Source organism: Syngnathoides biaculeatus, chromosome 7 (assembly GCF_019802595.1).
Source record: "Syngnathoides biaculeatus isolate LvHL_M chromosome 7, ASM1980259v1, whole genome shotgun sequence".
Classification (NCBI taxonomy): Eukaryota; Metazoa; Chordata; class Actinopteri; order Syngnathiformes; family Syngnathidae; genus Syngnathoides; species Syngnathoides biaculeatus.
Genome location: NC_084646.1, coordinates 22,582,179 through 22,608,663, shown reverse-complemented (window position 1 = coordinate 22,608,663; position 26,485 = coordinate 22,582,179). Strand labels below are relative to the sequence as shown.

The window sequence follows — 26,485 nt, the reverse complement described above, 5'->3', positions numbered from 1 at the left end:
ATGATTGATTGATGAAAATATAACCACCTCAATATCTACATCATAAAACTATTCCAAGTCGAAACAATGAACTGTCTGATTCTAGTGCATTTTGAAATATTATGTAGTTGTTCCACCTTTGGGTACCTGTTGTGAGAGTTTTTCTTTTTTTCTTTCTTTTTTTTTTAATTTTTTCTACGCAGATCGCAACAACCAACAGGATAAATTCGCAATCTATAGTTTTCCGATGTGGAAAAAAATAAGTTTTAATTTTCCCTTCAATCTATAGGTTTTCCTCTATTTCGGGTTAAATAGTGAGCATTAATTTGTGACTGAATTTACTCCGTGGTGCTCCTGCAACAATTCGTTGCTTCTCGTCTTTGTGAAGAGCTGGCATGCAACAGGTGAGTAAAATATAAAAATAAAAATCGCGTTTGCATTGCCAATACAGTACAAGGGAGGCGTGGTGAACTTAGTAAGGCTACTTGGCCACCGGTTGCTTGTTTTTCTTGATTTCAAATACAACTACAATGACGCAAACTGTGAGATGTTGATGCAGTGGGACGCATTTTTTTTAATGAGTTGTTGAAGTTGTGATGTGCGCAAAGGAGGGGCGCCGCGTGCCAAACTGAGCGAACGCCGCCGGTGGGAACTGCACCAAAGATGTCAACCTTGCTTTGCCACCCACACCAAATCGATTGTATTACCCCCAAGAAGCCGGCTGCTCCACTTATAAAGAGAGACGGGAGAATAGTGCTCCGAAGACCGTGTTGAACAAGAACAGCTCGCAGCGACCAGGACTTTAAACCATTTGAAGAAGTCAACTGGGTCCACTCTCAAATCTAGTAAGTGTGCTGGCAGATTATTATGTTTTTTTTAATCTATACCTAAATGCACTTTTTTTTGTACTAAGTGGACACATTTACCGAAAGTCCACATTTTAGCGATTCAGTGGTATGACTCCAGGTGCTTTGAGGTTTTTGCTTTTGAGATACCATGGACCAGTAAATTGTTTTTGTATTTTATTTAATAATATATTGTTCTTCTTATTATTATTTTTTATTTATTTATTTATTTATTGCAGTCCAAGTCATGCGGGTGGAGAGGAAATGGCACATTCTCCTGACTGTCCTCCTTCTGCTCATCACCTCCAGCAAGTGTGTGGACAACAAGGAGGTCAAGCAGGAGAGGAGGACCCTGCTGGATTTAATCTTGCAGGTGATCAGAGACAGCCAGCAACGAGACAAACAGATTTGCAGGCGCTGCAGTCGGGGACTCTTTGCGTCCCTCCAAGACTTGAAGATGCCCTCCCGTGAAAAGCCTTGGTACGTTCCCAGGCTGGATAACCGTCAACTCACAGGTAAGCTGATAAGATTTATTTTTAGCTTGTGATGATCAAAGCATAATCCGTCATTTTAGCGTGGGAGACAGCTGTCATTGTCAGGGTCTGAGCTGTCCAACTTTGAGCCTGAGTTAGTTTGGCTGAATTGGAAGCTTATGTGGAGTACGCACGATAACATCTCTTGTGCATACGCAAAGAAGTACATTTGCCTTGAATGAGCCAAATTATCCTCATGAACGACTTAAAGTGGTCGGAGAATGGATTTGGTGCACTTGAAGGCAAACATGTTTTTCTTTGCAATATTCTAAAATTTCCACTGATTGTCAGTGGAAAATTTCACACTCCTTCCAGCTGGGCTCTAGCAAAGGATGGGGAGATTGAAGATGGGAAGCAAAACATCATCAAGGAGGAGTGTCAGTCACATTGCCCAACGTGAATGAGTCATTCACTGCGATTCAGTGAGGGATGCGAGAGCATGAATGATGACCGGCACCGCTGCATTCATGGCAGAGCTTCTTGAATCATGACGGAAAAAAAAAAAAATAATTCTGATGATGAGAACTACAAGGAGAAGGAATGATGCAGTTAAAATTAAATTAAATTATGACAAACATAACTACCAAGTGTAATCCTTTTTTTTCACATGGATTTTTTTTAAATAGTTTTGAAATACACCTATACTGTACATTTTTCATCCATGAGTTTTCTGTAGCACTGTAGTTCTAATAGAATTCTAATTTGCGGGTGAGCTGCGGCTTATGCTTCCTGACCTTGAGTGAGAGAACATTAACACCCTGGACTGGTCATCAGCCAATCACAGGGCACGTATAGTTAGACAACCATTTTTCCATCACAACGGTGGAGAATTTAGTCTTTGATGAATCTTGTAGGACATGTGGGAGAAAGCTGATGCACGCGAAGAAAACCCATCCCAGATTCAGACACAAACCTCAGAACTGTGATGCAGATGTGCAGCGTCTGCAGTGATACAGACTTTGTATTGGTCCGTTGTGGTAAAGGAGCTAAATTGAAAGGTGAAGCTCTCTATTTACCAGTCAATCAAGGTTTCTACCTATGGTCACGTGTTGTGGGTCATGACCACAAGAACATGATCCCAGATACAAGCAGCCGAAATTAGTTTCCACCACAGGGTTTCCGGGCTCTCCCTTAAAGATCATCTGGGAGTGGTTCTGAGTAGAGCTGCTCCTTCTCCGCATTGAGAGACGAACCAGATAAGGTGGCCCGGGTATCTGATATGGATACCTACTTGGTGAGGTATTCTGGGCACATCTCACTGGAAATAAACCCCGGGGATGACCCAGGACACGCTGGAGAGATTATGTCTTTCAGATGGCTAGGGAATGGCTCGGGATACCCCGGAAGACCTGAATGAAGTGGCTGGTGAAGGGGAAGTCTGAGCGTCCCTGGTAAAGCTACTGCCCCCATGAGCAGACCTCAGATAACCAGTGTATGGATTCTAATTTTAACTGTTCAATTAGATGAAAAACTCTCACTGTGGATAATTTTAGCTCCTGTTTCCACAACAGTTTCATATTGCTTAATATTGCTTTGTCAGTTCTAAAATTAGTTGAGTGAACAGCGCCTCTACAGGTTGTGGCATAGTAATGCACTCTAATTTGGCTTAATTGCTTTAAGGTGTGATTAATCAATGATTAGATTTTTTTCAACAATAAATCAAGTATCCATAACCACCCCCTAAGGTAATTTATTTTGTCTGTGGGGAATTTTCAATATTGGGTACAGGTAAACTGTTATTCATGCCCATTCTTATGACTATGATAAAACCTCATTGGCAAAGTATTTGCAGTTGGGGTTTATTAACTGGAAATAATGCACTTTGTCCGAGGTGGAGGTTCTCCTCCAACATGCCAGTGAGTCTGCTCGTGTTGGAGAGGTGTTGCTCTGGCATACTGCTCAGTCTCTCATCAGCCTGTGCAAATGGAAAAGTACCTTTCTCAGACCAGTGGGTGGATGGAATTTATCTTTTGAGGATACAAAATAAAGCATATCAGCAAATGATGCATGTGATGCTACCAAAGCGCGGCGGTCACGCAATGATAGATGTTTTTTTTGAAAATGAGAGAACAGGGAAATCTAACACTTTTGTGCTTAAGTCAAACTTGATGCCTTGATGGAAAATAGTTTTCTGTCATGATCTAGCGACAAAGTTACGTTATGTGGCTGTTGGCAATAATCAGCTGCAGTGGATATAAAATGTCCACGCAACCCTATTATACCAGATTTGTGCAATACAAAACATGAGACCAAGATAACTCATTACACAACTTTTTCCATTACTAATGTGACCTACAACACAAAGCTGAAATCTTTAAATATGGTTGCACAAGTGTACACACCTGCTTATACAGTAATTGTAGATATATCTCTTCAGAATTAATCTCTTTCAAATTTATGTTAAATGGGAGTAGCACACCTCTGCCAGTATGTAAATAGCCTCGAATTAACCTCAAATATTTTCCAACTCTGTGGCGATGGGTACATCGAAGAAAGGAACTTTGAGGGACAGATGGTGGAAGACTTTTCAAATGGATGGAAATGGCGGTAGTGAACACTTTTTTTGCCAGAAGAGGCAGGAACATAGAATGACGTATAAGAGTGGAGTTAGGAGCACGCAGACAGATTACATTTTGTTCAGATGATGTAATCTGACTGTAAGATAGTGGTAGGCGAGAGTGTAGCTTGACAACCGAGGATGGTGGTGGGTAGGAAGATTGAGGAGAGAACCATGTGGTGGAAGCTAAGAAAGTAAGAGTGTTCTGCTGCCTTTCGGAAAGATGTGAGACAGGCTCTCGGTGGACAGGAGGAGCGCCCAGAAAACTGGACTACTACAGCCAAGGTGACCGGAGAGACGCACAGGAGAGTACTTGATGTATCTTCTGGTAGGAAAGGGGAGAAGGACACTTGCTGGTGGAACCCCAAAGAACAGGAAGTCATATAAGGAAAGCGATTAGGAGAGGCAAAAGGGATACAATGAAATGCGACGTAGGGAAAAGGTAGAGGTGGCGAAGGCTAAACAAGAGGCATATGATGATGTACATCAGGTTGGTCACTGAAAAAGGCCAAATGGATCTCTACAGGTTAGACTGTGAGAGGGATGGAGATGGGAAGGATGTACTGTAAAGCAGGTTAGGGTGATTAAGGATAGAGATGAAAATGTGTTGATTTGTGCCAGTAATGTGCTAAATAGATGGAAAGAATACTTTGGCAAGCTGATGAATTAAGAAAATGAGAGAGAAGGAAGAGTAGAAGAGGCAAGTGTGAAGGACCAGGAAGTGGCAATTATTAGTAAGGGGGAAGTTAGAAAAGCACTAAAGAGGATGAAAAATGGAAAGGCAATTGGTCCTGATGACATACCTGTGGTGGTATGGAAGCAATTTGGAGAGTTGGCTGTGGAGTTTTTGACCAACTTGTTCAATAGAATACTAGTGGGTGAGCAAATGCTTGAAGAAGGGAGGAAACGTGTGGAAGTTCCCATTTTTAAGAACAAAGGCTATGTCCAAAACTGTAGGAACTATAGAGGAATAAAGTTGATGAGTCACACAATGAAGTTACGTTTGACAGAAGAATTTAAGGTGGAGCTCGGCCTGCATGGTGGTCAACAATCCAGAGCAACGGTGAATGTGGTAAGGAAGTGAAGAAACGGGTCCAAGCAGGTTAGAATAGCTGGTGGAAAGTGTCTGGTGTGTTATGTGACAGAGTATCTGCTAAAATGAAGGGCAAAGTTTATAAAATAGTGGTGAGGCTGCCCATGATGTACAGATTAGAGGTGATGGTACTGAAGAGAGAACAGGAAGCGGAGCGGGTGGAGTGAGAAATGAAGATGTTGAGGTTCTCTCTCGGAGTGGGGAGGTTGGATAGGATTAGAAATGAGATCATTAGAGGAACAACCAAAGTTGGATGTTTTGGAGGCAAGATTCGAGAGAGCAGACTTCAATGGTTTGGAGATGTCCAGAGGTGAGAGAGTGAGTATATTGGTAGAAGGGTGCTGAAGGTGGAGCTGCCAGGGAAGCGAGTGAGAGGAAGGCCAAAGAGAAGATTGATGGATGTTGTTGGAAGACATGAGGGCAGTGGGTGTTAGAGAGGAAGAGGCACAAGATAGGCTTAGATGGAAAAATATGACACATTGTGGCAACCCCTAACAGGACAAACTGAAAGGAAAAGAAGAAGAGTTGAGATTTTACCTTGGCATGGTGGGCAGCTGGAAAGCGTTGGCCTCATAGTTCTGAGGACCCGGGTTCAGATCCCAGCCCTGTCTGTGTGGAGTTTGCATGTTCTCCCGTGCTTGCATGGGTTTTCTACGGGCACTCTGGTTTCCTCCCATATCCATAAAATATTTATCCATTCATCCATTTTCTGAGCCACTTATCCTCGAAAGGGTTGCAGGAGTGCTTGAGCCTCTGCCAGCTGTCTTCAGGCGGGAAGCAGGGTGCACCCTGAACTGGTTGCCAGACAATCACAGAGCACATAGAAGCAAACAACCATTCCTACTCACAATCACACCTCAGGGTACCGCCAATTTAGAGTCTCCAATTAGCTCTAACCAGTCACACCACCGTGCATGCTAGGTAAATTGAACGCTCTGAATCACCCATAGGTGTGAAGATGAGTCCCAATGGTTGTTTGTTTATATGTGCCCTGGAATTGGCTGGCAACAAGTTTAGGGATTACCCGGCCTCTCGGCTAGAACCATCTGGGATAAAGAATGAATGATTAAAAAAATAAATTACAAAATTTTAAAAAAATGAAGCTTCAAATTCCGAAAAATCCAGCCATTTTATGTACTCTCAAACGTTATGGGATTGAATGTGTGAAACCATGCACAGATGAAAATTGGATGCTACTACATCAAGCAACTTTCTTGTGGTGACACATTCCTACATGTTTGAGTCATGAAAATATTCCTTAAATAAGCCTCAGGTGGCTGGAATATATCCCAAATTAACTAACATTTCCTGGGGGTTTCCTCAGCTCGTGTGTGGGATGAGCTCCATGCCTGAGAATTCATATGATGATACTGAGCTGTTCTGTAAGTTGTGACACTGAGGAAAGACATTTTCAGGGTGTTGGTGTTGGTGCATGCTGTAGTGGTAGGAATAGATTGAGTAACTTTCAATATTACTACTACCACTACCATTAATATTGTAAAGGACTCTTCACATCCTGGTCATCACCTGTTTTACCTGCAGTCCTCTGGCAGGCGGTACAAGTCCCACAAAACAGACAACCAGATTCAAGGACAGCTTTTACCCCAGAGCCATCAACTCCTTGAACTCAAAACCACTGAACATAACAGTACAGTAATGGAATATTATGCGACTGCATTTTTGTGCATTTATTTATTTATATATTTATTTATTTATTTATTTATTTTAGCAATAACTGTGTCTTTGTGTTTTATCTGTTGTTTTTATCTAAGATGTTCTTTGATTTTTATTCTATTTTATTACACCTTGTGGAGAAGCGCTAATCATTTCATTTCGTTGTATCTTCTTTTCCTTTTGGCTTGTCCCGTTAGGGGTCGCCACAGCATGTTGCCTAGCTCGTGCATCTTCCTCTCTAACATCCACTGTCCTCATGTCTTCCCTCACAACATCCATCAACCTTTTCTTTGGTCTTCCTCTCGCTCTTTTGCCTGGCAGCTCTATCCTCAGCACCCTTCTACCAATATACTCACTCCCTCGCCTCTGAACATCTCCAAACCATCGAAGTCTGCTGTCTCTAACCTTGTCTCCACAACATCCGACTTTGGCTGTCCCTCTAATGAGCTAATTTCTAATCCTATCACTCCAAGCGAGAACCTCAACATCTTCATTCCTGCTACCTCCAGTTCTGCTTCCTGTTATCTCTTCAGCGCCACCGTCTCTAATCTGTACATCCTGGCCAGCCTCACCACTGTTTTGTAAACTTTGCCCTTCATCCTAGCAGAGACTCTTCTGTCACATAACACACCTTCCGCCAGCTGTTCCAACCTGATTGGATCCCTTTCTTCACTTCCTTACCACACTCACCATTGCTCTGGATTGTTGACCCCAAGTATTTGAAGTCGTCCACCCTCGCTATCTCTTCTCCCTGGAGCCCCACACTTCCCCCTCCACCCCTTTCATTCACGCACATATATTCTGTTCATATATTCTCCTCATTTCGTTGTATACACAGCATATAATGACATTAAAGGCATTTGATTTGATTTTGATTTGATTACTTATGTTTTTATACAGTGACGCGTGGGTTGACTCATTCAGGACACCCAAGTCTGCAATTGCCTGCAGTTTTAGCATGCTCAAAAAGTTGTGAAAAAACAAAATGGTAAAAAATATTTTAATGCTATAGCTTCACAGGTCTTTACTGTGTAGTTATCAGCCTATTCCTTTTTTTCTTAATGTCCAACTTCGGTTGCCCTACAGTACACTTCTGTTGTATTTTATTCTTCATAATTCACCATGGCGGACCCACCGGTGAGTGAGTGGTCAGCACATCTGCCTCACAGTTCGGAACAACATTCAAGGCCCGACTGTGTCTGTGTGGAGTTTGTATGTTGTCCTTGTGCTTGTGTGGATTTTCTCCAGATACTCGTCTTTCCTCCCTCATCCCCAAAACATGCAAAGTTGCTTGGATGGCAGCATACTGTATGTCGCTCCAAAGTCTGTATCCACCATTCAGCATTAATGGTCCCTTCACAGATGTGTAAGTGACCCACGACATGAGCACTAACAAGCCCCCATACCATCGCAGACACTGGCTTTTGAACTTTGCGCTGATTACAATCGGAATGGTCCTTTCCCTTATTTGGCCCGGCGTTTGGCGTTTGTGGGTCATTTTGATATTTAACATTTGGTTCGCATGGTAGAGTTTTAAACTGCATTTGTTGATGTAGCTGGCAGTGGTTTTCTTAAGTGTTTCTGAGTCTGCGTGGCTTTATTTTGTTCACAATGATTCAAATTTTTCGAATGCGGTGCCACCTAAAGGATCGAAGATCGCAAGCATTTGATGATGGTTTTTGGCTTGTCCTTTTACAAGCGAGAGTTCTCCAGATTCTGAGAATCGTTTCGTGTTATTATGGATCATAGGGTAAATCCTCATATACCTTGAAATTGTAAATAAACATTGTCCTTAAACTGTGGGACTATTTGCTCAAGCATTTGCTTGAGTTGCTCAAGGTGAAGGAAAACAGCTGAGCTTTTTGTGAAAGCAGACAGATAAAGCAGAACAATGACTTTGACACCCAACATTTTTTTCTTTAGTCAAAATCGTAAATATCTGAAAATAAAATAACGCTGAGAAAGTACTTTTGATAGAAAAATACTTAATTTGCTAGTGTAACTATGTTCAGCATTTAGATTTTGACGAAAATGCATGGACAAGTAGTGATCCCACATGTATACTTTCTTGCTTCCACTTCCTCCTCCTCTACTCCTTCCTCAATACTCCAGATTTTTATTTCCTTGGGTATAAAATCGAGCAAGCCCACATCTGGATTCTATTCTTTTGTGGCACTGAGTGGGGTCTTGTGTGATTACCATTGTCGTTGAAACCAGTCCCTACTTCTGCTCCAAGCACGACCTGTGAAGTTTAGAAATACTGTTTAACTATTAGTATAAAAATACATTGTTGAAATTGCTGTAGTGCAGCCTGGATGGAAAAAAAAAAGACATTTCATTTACTTTTTTTGCATAGTGGAATGAGAGTTGGATGTCTGCAGGATACACACAGGCGCACGCACACATACACACACACACACACAAACGATTACTAAAGAGTACTTTTTAATGAAGTGTTTGTAAGGGTTAAAAAACATGACTTTTCTTCATTGCAATCCTGAAAGACATTGCCTTACTGTAAGATGTTCGAGCTGAAAATGTCAAATTCAAGTTAGTATTGGCAACAAATGTTACATTGTAATGTTGAACTAGTTGGACTAAATTATGTTTATGTGACAAGGTTTGAACAAGAGGACAAGGGAGATTCGTTTGATCACTCAATGTCGCTAACGCTAGCTGCAAACGAGTTACCGTCGTCTCCATGATCAGAGAATCTCGCCATTGACCTCTGCTGCTTCCGGAGGGAGTTCACTCATCTGATGATTCTGGATCCCATTGACTCAATTCTGGGTCGGCAGGCAATCAGCTGACAAGCGGCCAAGTGCGATAACTTCGCTGCAAAGGGATTGGTTCGGACTGTCATCGTTTATTTCCCCGCATGATCTGAGGCATCATTCCTGTCAGCCACAGGAATATTTTATATTTCACATTTTAATGGAAGGTTTTTTAAAGACATTTTTCATTTTGTTTTTTTCTTTCTTCCTTTTCCACGATTCTACTTTTCCTTTCGGCTTGTCCCGTTAGGGGTCACCACAGCGTGTCATTTTTTGCCATCTTAGCCTTCTGCATCTTCCTCTCTAACACCAACTGCCCTCATGTCTTCCTTCACCACATCCATAAACCTTCTCTTTGGTCTTCCTCTTGCTCTTTTGCCTGGCAGCTCCACCCTCAGCACCCTACCACCAACATACTCACTCTTTCGCCTCTGAACATGTCCAAACCATCGAAGTCTGCTCTCTCTCACCTTGTTTCCAAAACATCCAACTTTGGCTGTCCCTCTCATGAGCTCATTTCTAATCCTATCCAACCTGCTCACTCCGAGCGAGAACCTCAACATCTTCATTTCTGCCACCTCCAGTTCAGATTCCTGTTGTTTCTTCAGTGCCACCGTCTCTAATCCGTACATCATGGCCGGCCTCACCACTGTTTTGTAAACTTTGCCCTTCATCCTGGCAGAGACTCTTCTGTCACCTAACACAACAGACACCTTTCGCCAGCTGTTCCAACCTCCTTACCTCCTTGGAGGCGTGTCTTCACTTCCTTACCACACTCACCATTGTTCTGGATTGTGGACCCTAAATATTTGAAGTCCTCCACCCTCGCTATCTCTACTTCCTGTAGCCTCACTCTTCTCCCTCCACCTTTCTCATTCACACACATACATTCTGTTTTAGGTAATATTTTGATTCCGAATGTCGTCTTTGGATGGCTTTGGCAGGGAATGAGGTTAATAACCTACTTTTTCCAGTGTGTAGTTCACTATTGAAAAGTAGTTAGGCTCAAGGTATTGTGTTTTGATATCATTTATTACTGCAATTCTGCAGCACATTGGGCAGCACAGTGGGGCAGAAAAGGAGGCGGAGTGTCGAACACAGGAACAAACTTTGTTTTATTCACAGACATCAACCGACTACTCGCATAACGCCGTGATCTCGCTGAACTCACTCCCCGGAAGAGCAACAACAAAAGCAGTCCGTGCGGAAACCCGCAACCCAACTCGAGGTCCTGCGGGTGAATTATGTAAACACCACACAAAGCCCCCCAGAATTCACCCATAGTCAAAATCCCCGTGCCATGGAGGAATGACGACCCGACCCCGGCGGGTGCGCACTGCAGGGGCCGAGGGGGGTGGGGCCGCACTGTCCATTGAGTCAAGGGACAAGGGCCCAGGCGGGGTCGAGGGCACCAGCAGCCGCGGATGTCTCCCAAAACTCCGCCAATTTGAGGATGGCGGTTGCCATGTTCGGTTCAGTCTCGAAAACGCCGGGACTGACGTCGGGGTCACCAGTGTAGCGCCGGAGAAAAGGAGTCGGAGGCGAAGTGTCGAACACAGGAACAAACTTTGTGTTATTCACAGACATCAACCGACTACTCGCATAACGCCGGGAGCTATCTGAAATCACTCCCCAGAAGAGCAAAAACAAAAACAGTCCCTGCGGAACCACCCGACCCAACTCGAGGTCCCGCGGGTGAATTATGTAAACACCACAGCCTCACAGTTCTTAGGTCCGGGGTTCAAATCCCGGCCTGAACCTTCTTGGAGTTTGCATGTTCTCCACAAGCCTGCGTGGGTGTAACCCTACTCTGGTTTCCTCCCACATACCAATAACACGCATTAAGTGGAGACTCTAAATTGCCCTTAGGTGTGATTGTGAGTGTGCCTGTTGTCTGTCCCCATGTGCCCTGGGATTGGGTGGCAACCAGTTCAGGTTATACCCCACCTCCTGCCTGATGATAGCTGAGATAGGCTCCGGCACTTCCGTGACCCTTGTGAGGATAAGAGGTTCAGAAAATGGATGAATGGATGGATGGATGGATGCAGCACATGGTGTATATGCATTGTACTGGTTCCATTACTTTACACCTGTGGTTTTTCAATGGGCGGGTGGGCACCCAAACTCGGGCACGGAAAGCTTTGTGGCATCAAAAAAAACAAATGTTCATTTACATTCAAGAATGCCAGACTCACAGAGGGAGAACATGCAAACTCCACACAGCGGGGGCTGGGATTCGAACGCTGGCCCTCTGAACTATGATCCAGACACGGTAACCGGTTGCTCACCATGCTGCCAGTTTTTGCCCATGTTTTTGAAATTGTAGGGTGAAAGCTGCACCTGGCTACTAGTGTGGTCTCAATTGATGCAACCATGGAAAAAGAAATGGCAGTATTTTATCAAGAATAACCCCATCAGCAACATATTGATGGAAAACAACAACACAAACTATTAACTAGTTCATTTCTGGAATGGTAAACTGAATTCACAATTTTGAAATATGCTGCATCAAATCCATTTAATTATCTATTCAGATCAAAAGAAAACTAGTGCGGTGCAAACACAACTTCCAGTGGCATTCAAAATACTCTCTCAGGGCAAATGTTTTGTTGTTTTTATAGCAAATTTGAACCATTACACCTGTTCCAGTTGAATGCATCCTTCATTTCTTAAAAAGAAGACAATATATGGGTAAACTAACAAATGCATTTTTTCCTTTCCAGAAATTCTTCCTCGAGATCTGAAGATGAAAAGCAAGTTCATTCAGCACTTTGCAGGTATGAAAATTAAACCAAAGAGTTCAGTCTAAGCTCATTTCTTCCTTTGAAAATATTACAAAAGAATTTTTTTTGGCACACAGATCAAACAGTGCACACGTGGCTCTTTTACTATGCAAGAATGGCCCGGAGCACATTTTAAGAAATATATTTTATTTTTCTGAGTCAACATAGAATATGACTAAGTTATTAAATTTGAGATGCTTTATTGTGAGTTTCCGGATAATAAAGCGATAATACAGAGCACCAGCACATGGTCTGAATCAGATATTTTAAAGTAAACAGCGACACGAAGTTAAGATGATTAGTTGTCTCAGGACCTGGATAAACTTCATTAGTGGTGTGAAAATTTGTGATCTTAAATGTAATTTGTATTGCAATTGACTATTCAGTTCTTCTATTCGCAAAATCTATTAGACTCAGCAACCTTTCACAGTCACTAAAACGATTCCAACCATCAACCTTTCACAGTGCCACATTTTTTTATATCTGCAAAGAGTCACTTTGGGCTTTATTTTGAAGTGTTGCCTTTGTGGGTTCAGAAGAAATCATGAGGTCCATAAAATTGATTTGTTTTGGCTAATGAGACCTTTTCTGTACAGCAGGACCAGTCAAGTTCTCGTCGGAATGCCGAACACACTTTGACAGACTTTATCACAAAACAAGAGATTGTTCAAGACCAGCATGTATGTATTCCATTGTCTTTTTATACAATCTCACAACATGTGTTGTATGAATGATTTTTTTTCTCTTACAATTGAAAACAGCCTGTTGAACTCAGAACAAATAATTTGAATGTTACCCCAATTTAACTTGGTCCTTTAAATTTCATGGAATCTGGATAAATACTGGTAGCATGATGGACAACCGGTGACCAAGTCTTCCTCACAGCTCTGAGGCCCTCACCTCTTGGAGTTTGCATGTTTTCCCCGTGTCTGTGTTGGGTTTTCTCTGAGTACTTTGGTGTCTTCCCACAATCCCAAAACATGCACGGTAGATTATTTGAAGACTCTAAATAGCCTATAGGCTGGAGTGTATGTTCGTTTATACGTGCCCTACGTTTGGCTTGTGACCAGCTCGGGGTATATCCCGGGTCTCGCCAAAAGATAGCTGGTGTTGGGTCCAGCATGCTTGCAACCCTAGTGAGGACAAGCGGTACAAAAGATAAATGAATGAATGTATAAATACTGGTTGGTCCTTCAAGACAATCACATTTGGATTAATGAACTCAATAATTTGGAATGGCATTATGGCAACATGTGATTAATATCATGTGTTAATTCTACATTTTGGATAACTTTAAAAAAATTATCTATATATTATAGTTGAAATAATTTTATATGTTTTTTAAATGGACAGGCATATTCCTGAATGTTCTAAAACTGTTTTAACCCAACAAAGCCAGCATCGTATCACGGGACAAGCCGCAAGGAAAAGAACAAGAAAAATCTACAGTGAAAATAATTGTTTCGATTTTACCTTGGCATGATGGAGCATCTGGAAAGCGTTGGCCTCATAGTTCCGAGGACCCGGGTTCGTTCCCAGCCCCGCCTGTGTGGAGTGTGGCAACCAGTTCAGGGTGTATCCCGCCTCCTGTCCGTTGACAGCTGGGATAGGCTCTAGCATTCCCCGCGACCCTCGTTAGGATAAGCGGCAAACAAAATGGTTTGATGGATTTTACCTTGCGATGATTGTTTACAATTTAAATTTGGGATTTGCATTGAGCTTTATTTTAGAGTCAAATCTTTCTAAAGAGATTCGTTTGTCATGAGAGTGTAGTCAATAATGCATCAAGTGTGAACAATGTATTGTAGCTGCAAAATATAGTTACAGTGTATGTATGCGTTGCATTGTGTGTGTATATATATATATATATATATAAAGGTGAATATGGTCCTTAGTAATGACTTTTGTCCCTTTGTTTTTCAGATTATAAAAGATGTGCAAGATTGCTGACACGATTAGCAATGAGTCCACTCTGTGCGCGATCATAGATTTCATTTGTAAGTTAAAAAAAAAAATAATTCCTACATTCACATTTGCTTTAGCCCAATCTGACATTTTAGCGAATCATCAATGTGCTACCAATAGCATGTCTGTTTTTGAGTAGGTTTGGATAGTAACCTGTGCAAATTTAGGCCCAGAAAATAATATGTTCCCCGTCCGTGTTAGTAAATGAAGCGTAGCATACAGTTGCTAATGATTTTTACCATCTTAAAATTAAAATACATTCTAACACATCACTGACAGGAGCCACCAGTTATAAAACACAAAGCACGCAATAGTATAGACATGTTTCTATGCGAGACTGTTGCACCACTTTTAAAGGGTGTATGAAAAGCTATTTTGATTGGACATGATTAACGTCAGATGTAAACACACCCAGACTAGAGCAGACATCACAATTTTAAAAGTGCTAGGGGTATCCTGGTGTCCGAAATTACCAAACCCTTGGTTTTGCTCTAATCCTCACAAAATTATGCCAAGGCCAATACTGGATTTGTGCTAGTCATGAAAATTGAGATCCCTGAGTCCATAGAGCTGCCGATCCCTGTGTTCAAACAGTCAAACACAGATTTGTGATCATACACATTGAACAATTTGAATTGTCAGCCATAGAAGTTTGGGGACGAAAAAGGACTCTTGCAACATTCCACACCACTGGATAATCACTCAGGATAATCTTTAAAGGTCTAATCCAAAGGAAATGTATTTTATTTGTCTATCATACAAATGTACCGAAAATTTCATTAAAAAAATATTTCAAAAATTCTCAACAAAAAGAAATGAAATAAATTCGCATCAAAGTCAGTCTCAAGCTTTTGTTTAAAATGTCACTTAGATTCAGCAAGTTCCGTAACTCCCTGGAATGTGACGTCGCATCAAGACAACATTTAGCCAGAGAGTGAAAAAGCTAGCAACGATAATGAGGAAGTGTGTTGCATACGGCTGTTCTGCGTCAAACGCTTACGGAGTCAGCTTACATGAATGGCCAAAATATGAACAGATGGGCAGGTTATGAACCAGGTTTGTGAAGACAAAGTGGGCGCGTTGGACTTACGAATCAAAGTGGACAGTAATATGTTCCAAGCATTTCACGGAGGACTGCTTTGAAAACCCGGTACAGCGTTCACTTGGCTTCAGTAGCAAGTAAGTGCTCAATTGTTTAGTATTGACAAGTATCTACCTCGTTTTAAATGTAAGTACAATGCCGATACAGATATATATGTCAGCTAATATCCGTATCCAAGTGATGTTTAGGAGGTGACGAAATTTGGATACAGTATAAAGTTAGTGTACTGCTGACACTGAGGTCTTCTTGAATTCGACTACGGCAGTGTGTGCTCTCTAGTGTTCGGTGCATTATTTAAAATACAGGCTAAATGCATGTAAATAACGCGAAGAATGGCCTATAAACACATGATATTTAAATGCAGAATGATACCGAAGGTTTCAATTTTTGTTTCACCCCTACTCAGTCTCTAGTACAACAACAACAACAAACGACTTGCTGTCGTGTGCAAGCAGCATCGAACGTTTAAACGTGTTTGAATTAGATTATTTCGTCAACAAGATGTACGTATATTTCTTGAGGCACCTATCAGTCTGTGTTTTGTGTGCAAAGTTCCACATCACCTGCGTCACGGCTCACCGAATCCTGTCCTTGGGTTTGCTTTCGTCAACTCCGGTTCAAATATATACTGTATGGATGAATTACACCTGCGTGGGATGTTTTTTGAACATGCGAAGAATTATAAAATTCCTCCTATTCAATTCCTATCTCTTCCACAGAGCATTCCATAAAAATCATCACTGCTGTCTATCTCCGCTAGATCCCACTCACAGTGTGTATGATTGTCTATGGAGGAAGCTATTTTCTTTACTTGGGTTGTCTTGGCATGACTCCACACGGCAGCAACTTCAACAGAGCCTCAGTTTGAAACAGACATCGGAGGCATTCCGATCACAAAAGAAATGTGCACTTTGGTGCTAATTTATTTCATTTCTGTTGTGTTGAGAATTTTAAAAATATTTTTTAGGAAAAAAAATTTGCTACATTTGTGTGATATATAAATAAAATATAGGTCGTCTAGATTAGAACATTGACACATCTCGTAGCTGTGTGTATGGAGATGTTTTTCGATACAATCGACCCAAGAAATAGCTCTCAAAAGTCATGAAAATGGGCAGAAATACAGTAAATCACTTAACTTAAGTCCTGCAAGGAGACAATACAGTAATCGATTTGAACAGCCTACACAAATTTATCTAACCTCACGATTTTCACTTAATGTTATGGCCTAAAAAAAACATCCAGACTTTGAAAATAGGTTATGAATATCTCCCAGGGTTGCTTGTGAGGCACATTAACTAGTATGAGAGAGCTTTTTTGCTCTGATATCACAGCTCAAACAGGTTTCTGAATGAATTGTAGTCATCTGGGCGGCATGGTGGCGCAGCTGGAAAGCGTTGGCTTCACAGATCTGAGGAACTAAGCCCCGCCTGTGTGGAGTTTGCATGTTCTCCCCGTGCCCGCGGCGGTTTTCTCCGGGCACTCCGGTTTCCTCCCACATCCCAAAAACATGCAAAATTAAATGGACACTCTAAATTGCCCCTAGGTGTGATTGTGTGCGACTGTTTCTCTGTGTGCCCTGCGATTGGCTGGCAACCACTTCCGGGTGAACCCTGCCTCCTGCCCGTTGACAGCGCGGATAGGCTCCAGCAATCCCGCGACCGTTGTGAGGATAAGTGGCAAAAGAAAATGGATGGATGAAAAAAATCCTTAACTTTTAGCCAGCCCGGAAAGTCGAATTAATTCTAATGTTCAGCTGACCAAAACGTGTCATAATCTGTGGCTCCTGAGGTGGAACCATCTCAAGCAGTTCTGAGCATCACGGGGCCATTACTTTTTCACACAGAGTCAGATAACTTTGAAAATCGCCATTTTAAAAAAGCATCTTAAGTTCACTTAGGGTTTTTATCTGATATTTACATTTGTTTACTGAGCTTTATCTTAATTGGGAAAACTAAGCAAAACTATTAGAATTTGAGAAGATGGTGAATACATTTTCACAGCACTGTAATTTATTGTAAAATATAACTGTTCCAACCAATTAAATTAAATATATAATTGTTACAGTGGTTGAGTTGTTAACATGATATGCTTCTCATAGATTGACGTTAGCATTATAATTGGAACCTGATTTCAATATGCAATTTCTATGCTAGTTTTTTGTTATTTTCATTGAAAGTATTCTTACACACTCCCTGGACATTCGATTAGGTATGACTCAACCGTAAAATTAGATTCAATGCAAGGGCCGCATCAGATGTTCACTTTTTAGTAATAACGATGCTCAGTTTGAAATGGCAATCATGGAGATGCGTTAATTTCATTCTATGATCATGCTTGTAGTTGTGGTGCACAAGTGTTGTGCAGCATGCTGAGATGATATTTTGATGGTTGGTAAATATGAGAAACACCTCTCACAATAATCCTTCAAACGACAAGCTTTAGGGGTGTGGAAGTCTCAGGCCAGCGAAACTCGGGCGCCGTGATACTAGTGTGCCATGAGAGATCATCAGGAGTGCCACTTGAAATAATCAAATTTTGCTGAATTCGCCTGAAAATTGTTTCTTAGTCATTACAAATAGATCTTTGTTCTTCTACCCGTGGCAGCGACGTATAGTGACAATTAGACGCTATTCTATTGGTTGGCAGGTTGGTACCCTGATTCGCCACCTGTTGCCATTCATACAGTAAATAAGTCATTTTTTTGTGTTCAATTATTCATTCTCAGATTTCCCAATGAGTATCTTAAAATAAGACCCGTTTGTATTGCGATACGCCATTACTCTAATAATAGCTGATAAGCACTGTTAGAGATCTAAAAGGTCTCAAACATATACATTTGTAATGTTTATCTGAATTCAGACTTGTAAAAACCCCATTACAGTAGTCCAATGTACTAAATATGAATACCTGAGCCATCCTTTTGTCTGATTTGAACAAGTGATATTTATTTGAGTCTAGAGATTTTTTTTTTTAATTCAGGTGCTCATAAACCGTGGCAAAAAAAAACAAACTTTGTATAGAGATTTTTTTATTCCGTTTTATCACAATCTGCACATCATGTCAACATTTTACAAGAGCCAAAAGACAAAAGTTTGGTAGCAAGATGAATAATTCAGAATCTGGTTGGTTCTTTGTGGAGGCCTCTTGCGATGACAGCGGGTTAGATTCACATTTTATTGCAGTCTGGTCCTAAATCGGTCATGACTCAATTAAGTGCCTCTCAGAGGATATAATTAGGAGCCGCTGGTGAGTGATTGCTGCAAGAGTTCATCTCCATAGTACTTCACTTAATATATTTTTCTTACGTGATATTTGATGGACGTGTCATGAGAAAATTGGTGGGGCTCACACATCTTTGGATGAATCACATAACGAGGTGCCTTTGACATTCTTCTATAAAAATGTACATCACACTTGAAGGACTTTTAAGTGATGTGCAGTTGAGTCATCAATCGCGAAGGAAATTGGCAATAGATGACCCGTATTGACGATCTTTGCACAAGCAACTTCGTCAGTCAGACCGAAGTGAAAATGGACGACAGATTTGCTTATTCACAAGTATTTAAATCGAACTCTTTTTGTTCGGCCAGGTCCCATCTTGACGGAAGAACATGTTGCCAAGGAAGTGCCTTCCGATCCACAGCAGTTATATATGTACAAACATTGTTGGGGATTATGATAGTTTTTATTTTTATTACTCTTCTTGACATTACCAGAAATGCTTTTGAATATGTTATTTTTTTCACATGGATGTTTCTGCTGTATATCATACAGTACATGTACTCTGTATATTTTAAAGGGGACATTCATTTAATATCCCACATACTGTATTAAAGTGTGTACTGTATAGACTATTTCCACCTGAGTTGGATTGTTTTGACTTTGATGATTTCTCCTTATGACTGAAGTCCTCAATTGTTGTGAAGCCTGCATTTGTCCTGCTCTTTTTTTTCATCACCTTTTTATTTGGCACTTGAGTGATTGCTGACTATGACAACAGATGTGCTAACACATGATACTTTTGACCAATAAAGACTATTGAAGCAGAGCATAAGCGGTGAGTTGAGCTTCTTGCGAGAAACCCAGATGATGATGATGTAGGCGGGAATGCAAATGCAACTCAAGGGACTGATCTACTTATTATTCATGACATATTTTCTAAGCCCCTCCCATCATTTTCCCCACAATTCCACTTTGTCCACAACCAATCTCACTGTAAATTTAAAACACTCATACCTCAAATCATCTTTCACCATTAAAATTCCGCCCCAAGAACAAAAACGTTTGTAATTTTATTTTATGAAAATGGCACTCTGTTGTATATTGTATTGTAATATTGTAATTTATAAAAACATACAACAAAATTAATTGCGGTTTGCACTGGTGTCAACAGCTTGACCACCATGCGGCAGTATAATACAATTGAGGACATCCGAAGAAGCGTTTCACTCTACTATTAATCACTCAGTAATCTCGGGTAAAGTTTGTCATCTTTTGCAGAGAATGAAGAAATATATGCCTGTGGATTGTTATTTTGTCTGTCTACAAGTGTTGTTGCACCGTTTTTGTTCAAATGCCCATTCCTGAAAGCGCTGTAACACCACGACATTGATCTGTTATTACCATTTCCCATTGAGTGTTAGCATGAATCAATCCATCCATTGTCTTAACTGGTTCTCCTATTCAGGGTCACGGGGCGCTGCAGCATTTCCCAGCTTACTTGGGCTGAAAGGCAGACTAAACCCTGAACCAGTTGCTTGTCAGTTACAGCGCACACATGAAGACAGATAACCATTCAGACTTACACTCGCACTGTCACTAAGTGGGAATTGAAACCACGCTGCCTTCTCCGAAGTCAGGTGGCTATAGGGTACACCATCAGCAATTACCATTGATCTAGCAGTCAAAATTCTTCTGCACGTTTCTTTTTTTTCTTTCCCAGGCCCTTTTCTACAGCAGGGGCCCACATTACATCATGTGATCGATGCCTTGGGTCATGGGGCCCCTCAGGGGGACTTGACACGCACACTGCACAAATTGCCCTCACGTGCAGGATGCCACAGAAATCATCCCTTGTGATTGGTCCATTTTAATCACATATTGTGATGATGTATTCAGCCTTCCCCTTGGTTTCGCAATACCACCATTTTTTAAATACAAAACACTTCCTCCGCTGTTTTCTCAATCAATTTTGCATCATAAGTAAACACATCATCTGGTAATCTAGGTCCATAGCAGGCACTGTTCCCTGGTCGCCATTGTTGTTGCTTTGTTCTTTATTCTTGAGAGTAAAAACGGCTACCAGAATTGAGCCCAAGATGTAGAGGAAAGTCGGTCGGTGTGGTGTTCTAGCCAATACTAGCTGCAGCAATACCCCCAAATTGGAAAACTGCAGCACATTTTCAAAACACTGCAAGTGGATTGCGCTCGAGTATCGTGACAAACTGCGCAGGGGATACCCGAAGTGACGTTAGCGTGGTCGCTGACCACGCTTATGTTTACATTTAGTTTAAAAGCAAACTTTTAACTGGGAGTGGCATTAAATAGCTTTAAGACTTTTTGTTGGGAGATGCATTTACTACAATAAACTGTTGCTTGTGAAGTGAGTTCCAAGCCACCATGCAGCGCTTGTATCTGGGTTTTTCTCTCAATTGGCTGAAGGTCAGCTCGCATCTCGAAAAACTTAAATGTCAGGTCATTTGAATCTCAAGGTATTGCCATTATAAGACCTGACTAAACTAAGAGGTGTCTCAGAAAGGTTGGAGGACTGTATACAGAGGATACACTCCATGTCCATTTTCCATTTATCCTCACAAGGGCGGCAGGAGTGCAGGAGCCTATCCCACCTAACTTCAGGCAAAAGGTGGACTACACCCTGAACTGATCGCCAGTCAGTCAGTAAACAGTATTTTAAATGCAAACTTCAACTTTTACCATGCAATTCTATGATGCTCGATCTGACAAGCTATGTTAAAACCTCGTGACATTATGCATGACAGCGGTTGGAGCGCCAAAGAGTTATGCAACATCAAAGGAATATTTTTGCAGACACTTTGGGCTCTACTCCAAGCTGTTCTACCTCAGCAGCATTGTACTTGCAGAGTTCCACTGTATGAAGAGTGTAGCATTTTAGGTTATTGACAGTGGTTTCAACAGAGGATCCAAGCTCAGCTGTGTTAAAGTATACAACTTTGAACATCAATTATTATAGCAATTTTTGTTTGCTGTCCTTTCCAGTAACCTGGTTTATTATAGGTCCTGCAATATTTAATACTGCAGGATTTATTATAATGTAAATGCTCAGGTACCAGATTCTGGAATGAACCATCAGGACCATAGATTGCCAACTCCTGAGCTAAAGGGCTAACTCCAAAAGTTTTTTTTTTTTTTTTTAAATTCGGGATGCCACCACTGCATAACACAGGAGGAAAAGTGTGATAACCACAGAACTTAATTTTTTTCTCTCTTATTTAAACTTGTTTTATAACAGAAAAGTGATACACCGCACACCTCTGCCCTGACTGCTCAGTACAAAATGGCTGAAGTGACAATAGCACCGTATTGGTAACCAAACAACACAACATGCCACAAAAACAGCTGCTTTATGTCAAGAGACTCACCTCCTAGACACACATGCGTGCACGCACACACTAATCCCCCCACCCTCTTTAGGTCCTCCATAGGTCGCCATCAAAGAAGGTACACATTTCGATGTTTGAGTCTACTTTGGTAGCCTATAGAAGCTATCTTAGTTTTACACTTACTTCAAACAATGCCTGTACAATTAATTGTTTTATGAAGTTGACAATTTGTATTATTTCCGATTAGAAAAATATTTGGAAAAAAAACAAATCTGAGGGGATCCACCATCCAGAACAGATTAATTGCACTGCAACTTTGTGTTTGGTGTTTCTTGTTCAGATATTAAGATTCATGATGATGAAACAGTTAAACATTTTTCTCCTCACTCATTTGTGTCCTGTAATTATTGGCACATGTCTAACATTACACAGATGAAACCTTAAATTTGGGACAAGTTTGAAAACATACTTGTTTTCAATTATCAAAAATTTAACACCTGCCTTTGAGGCTTCCCAAAAATTTAAATAAAGCAAGGCTACATGTTGAAATGTATTGAAGTTAAATAAGCAAAGTCCAAAAGGTTGAAAAACAGTGTGGAAGTCTAGATGATGTTCCCACAGCATCACAATGTTGAAAAAAAAAAAAACTGACATAAACAGGAAAACAGGATCCACCTTTATTTTCTTTCTATATTCTTTATTATCTCAGCCATCCGTCTTGAGCACTTTGGGAACAGTTACAGTGGCTATCTGCTATTTTTTTTTCATATGCCAAAACAAATATTGACATAGGACAACTGATAGTAAAGACTAAAACATAGACTCAAACAAAGCTTAAATTAGCTCAGTTCTCATACCAGTGTGTCTTGATGGGCTGAATTATTCATGATCTTCATTTATAATCTAGCCATTTCATTAGTATCCTATAAGAGTCTAACCGGAGCTAGTTTTTCGGGAAAAGGATGGGTGCACAATGAGATGGTCGTGGACCAAATGGCCCCCTGTGTGCGGGACATCAGTTACGCCCCCCTTGGTTTGGAGGTGGAACCATATGATTAACTGCCCAAGGTTGTTCATATGGTCCAAAATTGCTACTGGGTGCACCCCAGCCAGGACACAGACAAACATCCGTTAACATTCACACTTAATGTAGATTCTGTCTTTACTGAATCTAACATGGCAGCAAGGTGATGCAGCTGTAGAGCGTTGGCCTCACAGTTCAGAGGACTGGGGTTCAAATCCCAGCCCGCCTGTATGGAGTTTGCATGTTCCCCCCATGCCCGCGTGGGTTTTCTCCGGGTACTCTGGTTTCCTCCCACATCCCAAAACATGCGTCAATTGGAGACTCTAAATTGCTCGTAGGTGTGAACATGAGTCCGACGGTTGTCTGTCTCCATTTGTCCTGCGATTGGCTGGCGCCTAGTTCAGGGTGTACCCTGTCTCCTGCTTGATGATAGCTGGGATTGGCACTAGCACTCCCACGACCCAATGAGGATAAGCGGCTCAGAAAATGGATGGATGAACCTAACATGCATGTTTTCTAAATAAGGGTGAAAGCCAGAGTACCCAGAGAAAACCCATCCAAGCACGGGGAGAACACGTAAAGTCCACAAATACAACAGACAAGATTTGAATGCAGAACCTCAGAACTGTGAGACAGACATGTTCACCACTGACCTACTCCATTGCCAAATTGTTTACTTGGGCCTGAGCACCAGGCAAAGACATTCTTGGAATCATCTAGTTAATCTTTCAAAAAAAATAATTGCCTTTTGGGGGGGGCTTAAACAATCCCGAAAACTCAACATTTGTATGTGTTTCCTGGTGAAAAAGTATGTAATTTAGGGATCCCCATCATAACCCAAAAAACTCTTAGAACAAATAAACTCATCAACCAACATAAAATTTTGTTAACATCTTCATCATGGCAGGGAATGCAGACCTATGGGGGCACAAACCAGTGCAATCTGTAGGCCGGTCCCAAGCCCCGATAAATGCAGAGGGTTGCGTCAGGAAGGGCATCCGGCATAAAAACTGTGCCAAAAAAATATGAGCGTTCATCTAAAGAATCCCATACCGGATCGGTCGTGGCCCGGGTTCACAACGCCCACCTCCAGCACTGCTAACCTGCAGCGCGTAGGTGGAAATTCGGCTACTGTGGGTTGAAGACAAAGAAGAGGAGGAAACCGGATTTGTCGTCAGAAGAAAAAGAGGAATGCACAGAGCCTACAAATGAGTGTAGGGACTTTGAATGTTGGGAGTATGACAGGAAAAGCTCAGTAGTTGGTTCACTTGATGATTAGGAGAAAGGTTGATATTCTGTGCATCCAAGAGAGCAGGTGGAAAGGTAGTAAGGCTAGAAGTTTGGGAGCAGGGTTTAAATTATTCTACTACAGAGTAGATGGGAAGAGAAATGGAGTAGGGGTTATTTTAAAGGAAGAGCTGGCTAAGAATGTCTTGGAGGTGAAAAGAGTATCAGATCGAGTAATGAGACTAAAATTTGAAATTGAGGGTGTTATGTATAATGTGGTTAGCGCCTATGCCCCACAGGTAGGATGTGACCTAGAGTTGAAAGAGAAATTTTGGAAGGAACTAGATGAAGTAGTTCTGAGTATCCCAGACAGCGAGAGAGTTGTGATTGGTGCAGATTGTAATGGACATATTGAAGGAAACAGGGGCGAAGAAGAAGTGATGGGTTAGTACGTCATCCAGGAAAGGAACTTTGAGGACAGATGGTGGTGGACTTTGCAAAAAGAATGGAAATGGCTATCGTGAACACTTATTTCCAGAAGATTTACAACAGCAGAGGTAGGAGCACGCAGGTGGATTATATTTTGTGCAGATGATGTAATCAGAAGGAGATTACTGACTGTAAAGTAGTGGTAGGGGAGAGTGTAGCTCGACAGCATAGGATGGTGGTGTGTAGGATGACTCTGGTGGTGGGTAGGAAGATTAAGAAGACAAAGGTAGAGCAGAGAACCATGTGGTGGAATCAGAGAAAGGAAGAATGTTGTGCGGCCTTTCGGAAAGAGGTGAGACAGGCTCTCAATGGACAGCAGAAGCTCCCGGAAGACTGGACTACTACAGCCAAGGTGATCAGAGAGACAGGCAGGAGAGTACTTGGTGTGTCTTCTGGTAGGAAAGGGGAGAAAGAGACTTGGTGGTGGAACACCAAAATACAGGAAGTCATAAAAGGAAAGATTAGCGAAGAAGAAGTGGGACACTGAGAGGACTGAGGAGAGGCGAAAGGAGTACGTTGAGATGCGACGTAGGGCAAAGGCTAAACAAGAGGCATATGACGACATGTACACCAGGTTGGACACGAAAGAGGGATAGAGCTGGGAAGGATGTGCAGCAGGTAAGGGTGATTAAGGATGGAGATGGAAATGTGTTGACCTGTGCCAGTAATGTGCTAAATAAATGGAAAGAATACTTTGAGAAGTTGATGAATGAAGAAAATGAGAGAGAAGGAAGAGTGGAAGAGGCAAGTGTGAAGGACCAAAAGTGGCAATGATTAGTAAGGAGAAAGTTAGAAAGGCACTACAAAGGATGAAAAATGGAAAGGCAGTTAGACCTGAAGACATACCTGTGGAGGAATGGAAGAAATTCGGAGAGGTGGCTGTGGAGTTTTTGACCAACTTATTCAACAGAATATTAGCGGGCGAGAAGATGCCAAAAGAATGGAGGGAAAGTGTGCTAGTTCCCATTTTTAAGAACAAAGGCGATGTGCAGAGCTGTGGGAATTATAGAGGAATAAAGTTGATGAGGCACATAATGAAGTTATGGGAAAGGGTAGTAGAGGCTAGACTCAGGACAGAAGTAAGTATCTGCGAGCAACAGTATCGTTTCATGCCTAGAAAGAGTACCATACATGTATTATTTGCCTTGAGGATGCGAGTGGAAAAGAACAGAGAAGGTCAGAAGGAGCTACATTGTGTCTTTGTGGATCTAGAGAAAGCCTATGACAGAGTAACAAGAGAGAAACTGTGGTACTGCATGTGTAAGTCTGGTGTGGCAGAGAAGTATTTTAGAATAGTACAGGACATGTATGATGGTGAGGTGTGCCTTAGGTGTGACAGAAGAATTTCAAGTGGAGATGGGACTGCATCAGGGATTAGCTCTGAGCCCCTTCCTGTTTGCAGTGGTAATGGATAGGCTGATAGATGAGGTTAGACTGGAATCCCCGTGGACCATGATGTTCGCAGATGATATTGTGATATGCAGTGAAAGCAGGGACCGGGGGAGGAACAATTGGAAAAATGGAGGCATGCACTGGAAAAGAAAGGAATGAAGATTAGAGGAAGTTAAATCGAGTATATGTGCGTGAATGAGAAAGGTGGAGGGGGAAGAGTGAGGCTACAGGAAGAAGCGATAGGATGGGTGGAGGACTTCAAATATTTAGGGTCAACAATCCAGAGCAATGGTGAGTTGGGTAAGGAAGTGAAGAAACGGGTCCAAGGAGGTTGGAACAGCTGGGAGAAGGTGTCTGGTGTGTTATGTGACAGAAGAGTCTCCGCTAGGATGAAGGGCAAAGTTTATAAAACCGTTTGTGAGGCCGGCCATGATGTACGAATTAGAGACGGTGCCCCTGAAGAA

The 26,485-nt window shown here is 41.7% G+C and overlaps 1 protein-coding gene across 5 annotated transcripts; it reads left to right on the top strand.

The window, feature by feature from the left end:
* Positions 1-242: 242 nt before the first annotated feature.
* alkal1 (ALK and LTK ligand 1) lies at positions 243-19,356 on the top strand. 5 transcript variants are annotated; one of them, XM_061826055.1, is made up of 7 exons: positions 243-383; positions 588-824; positions 1,064-1,339; positions 12,179-12,232; positions 12,835-12,918; positions 14,162-14,235; positions 18,899-19,356. In XM_061826055.1, the coding sequence occupies exons 3-6, from the start codon at positions 1,072-1,074 to the stop codon at positions 14,224-14,226; spliced, it is 471 nt and encodes a 156-aa protein (XP_061682039.1). In that variant the 5' UTR covers positions 243-383; positions 588-824; positions 1,064-1,071; the 3' UTR covers positions 14,227-14,235; positions 18,899-19,356. The 5 variants fall into 5 exon arrangements, with proteins under 5 accessions (XP_061682039.1, XP_061682041.1, XP_061682042.1 ...); XM_061826057.1 differs by having other exon boundaries at positions 251-383; positions 571-824; XM_061826058.1 differs by having other exon boundaries at positions 256-383; positions 694-824.
* Positions 19,357-26,485: the final 7,129 nt, after the last annotated feature.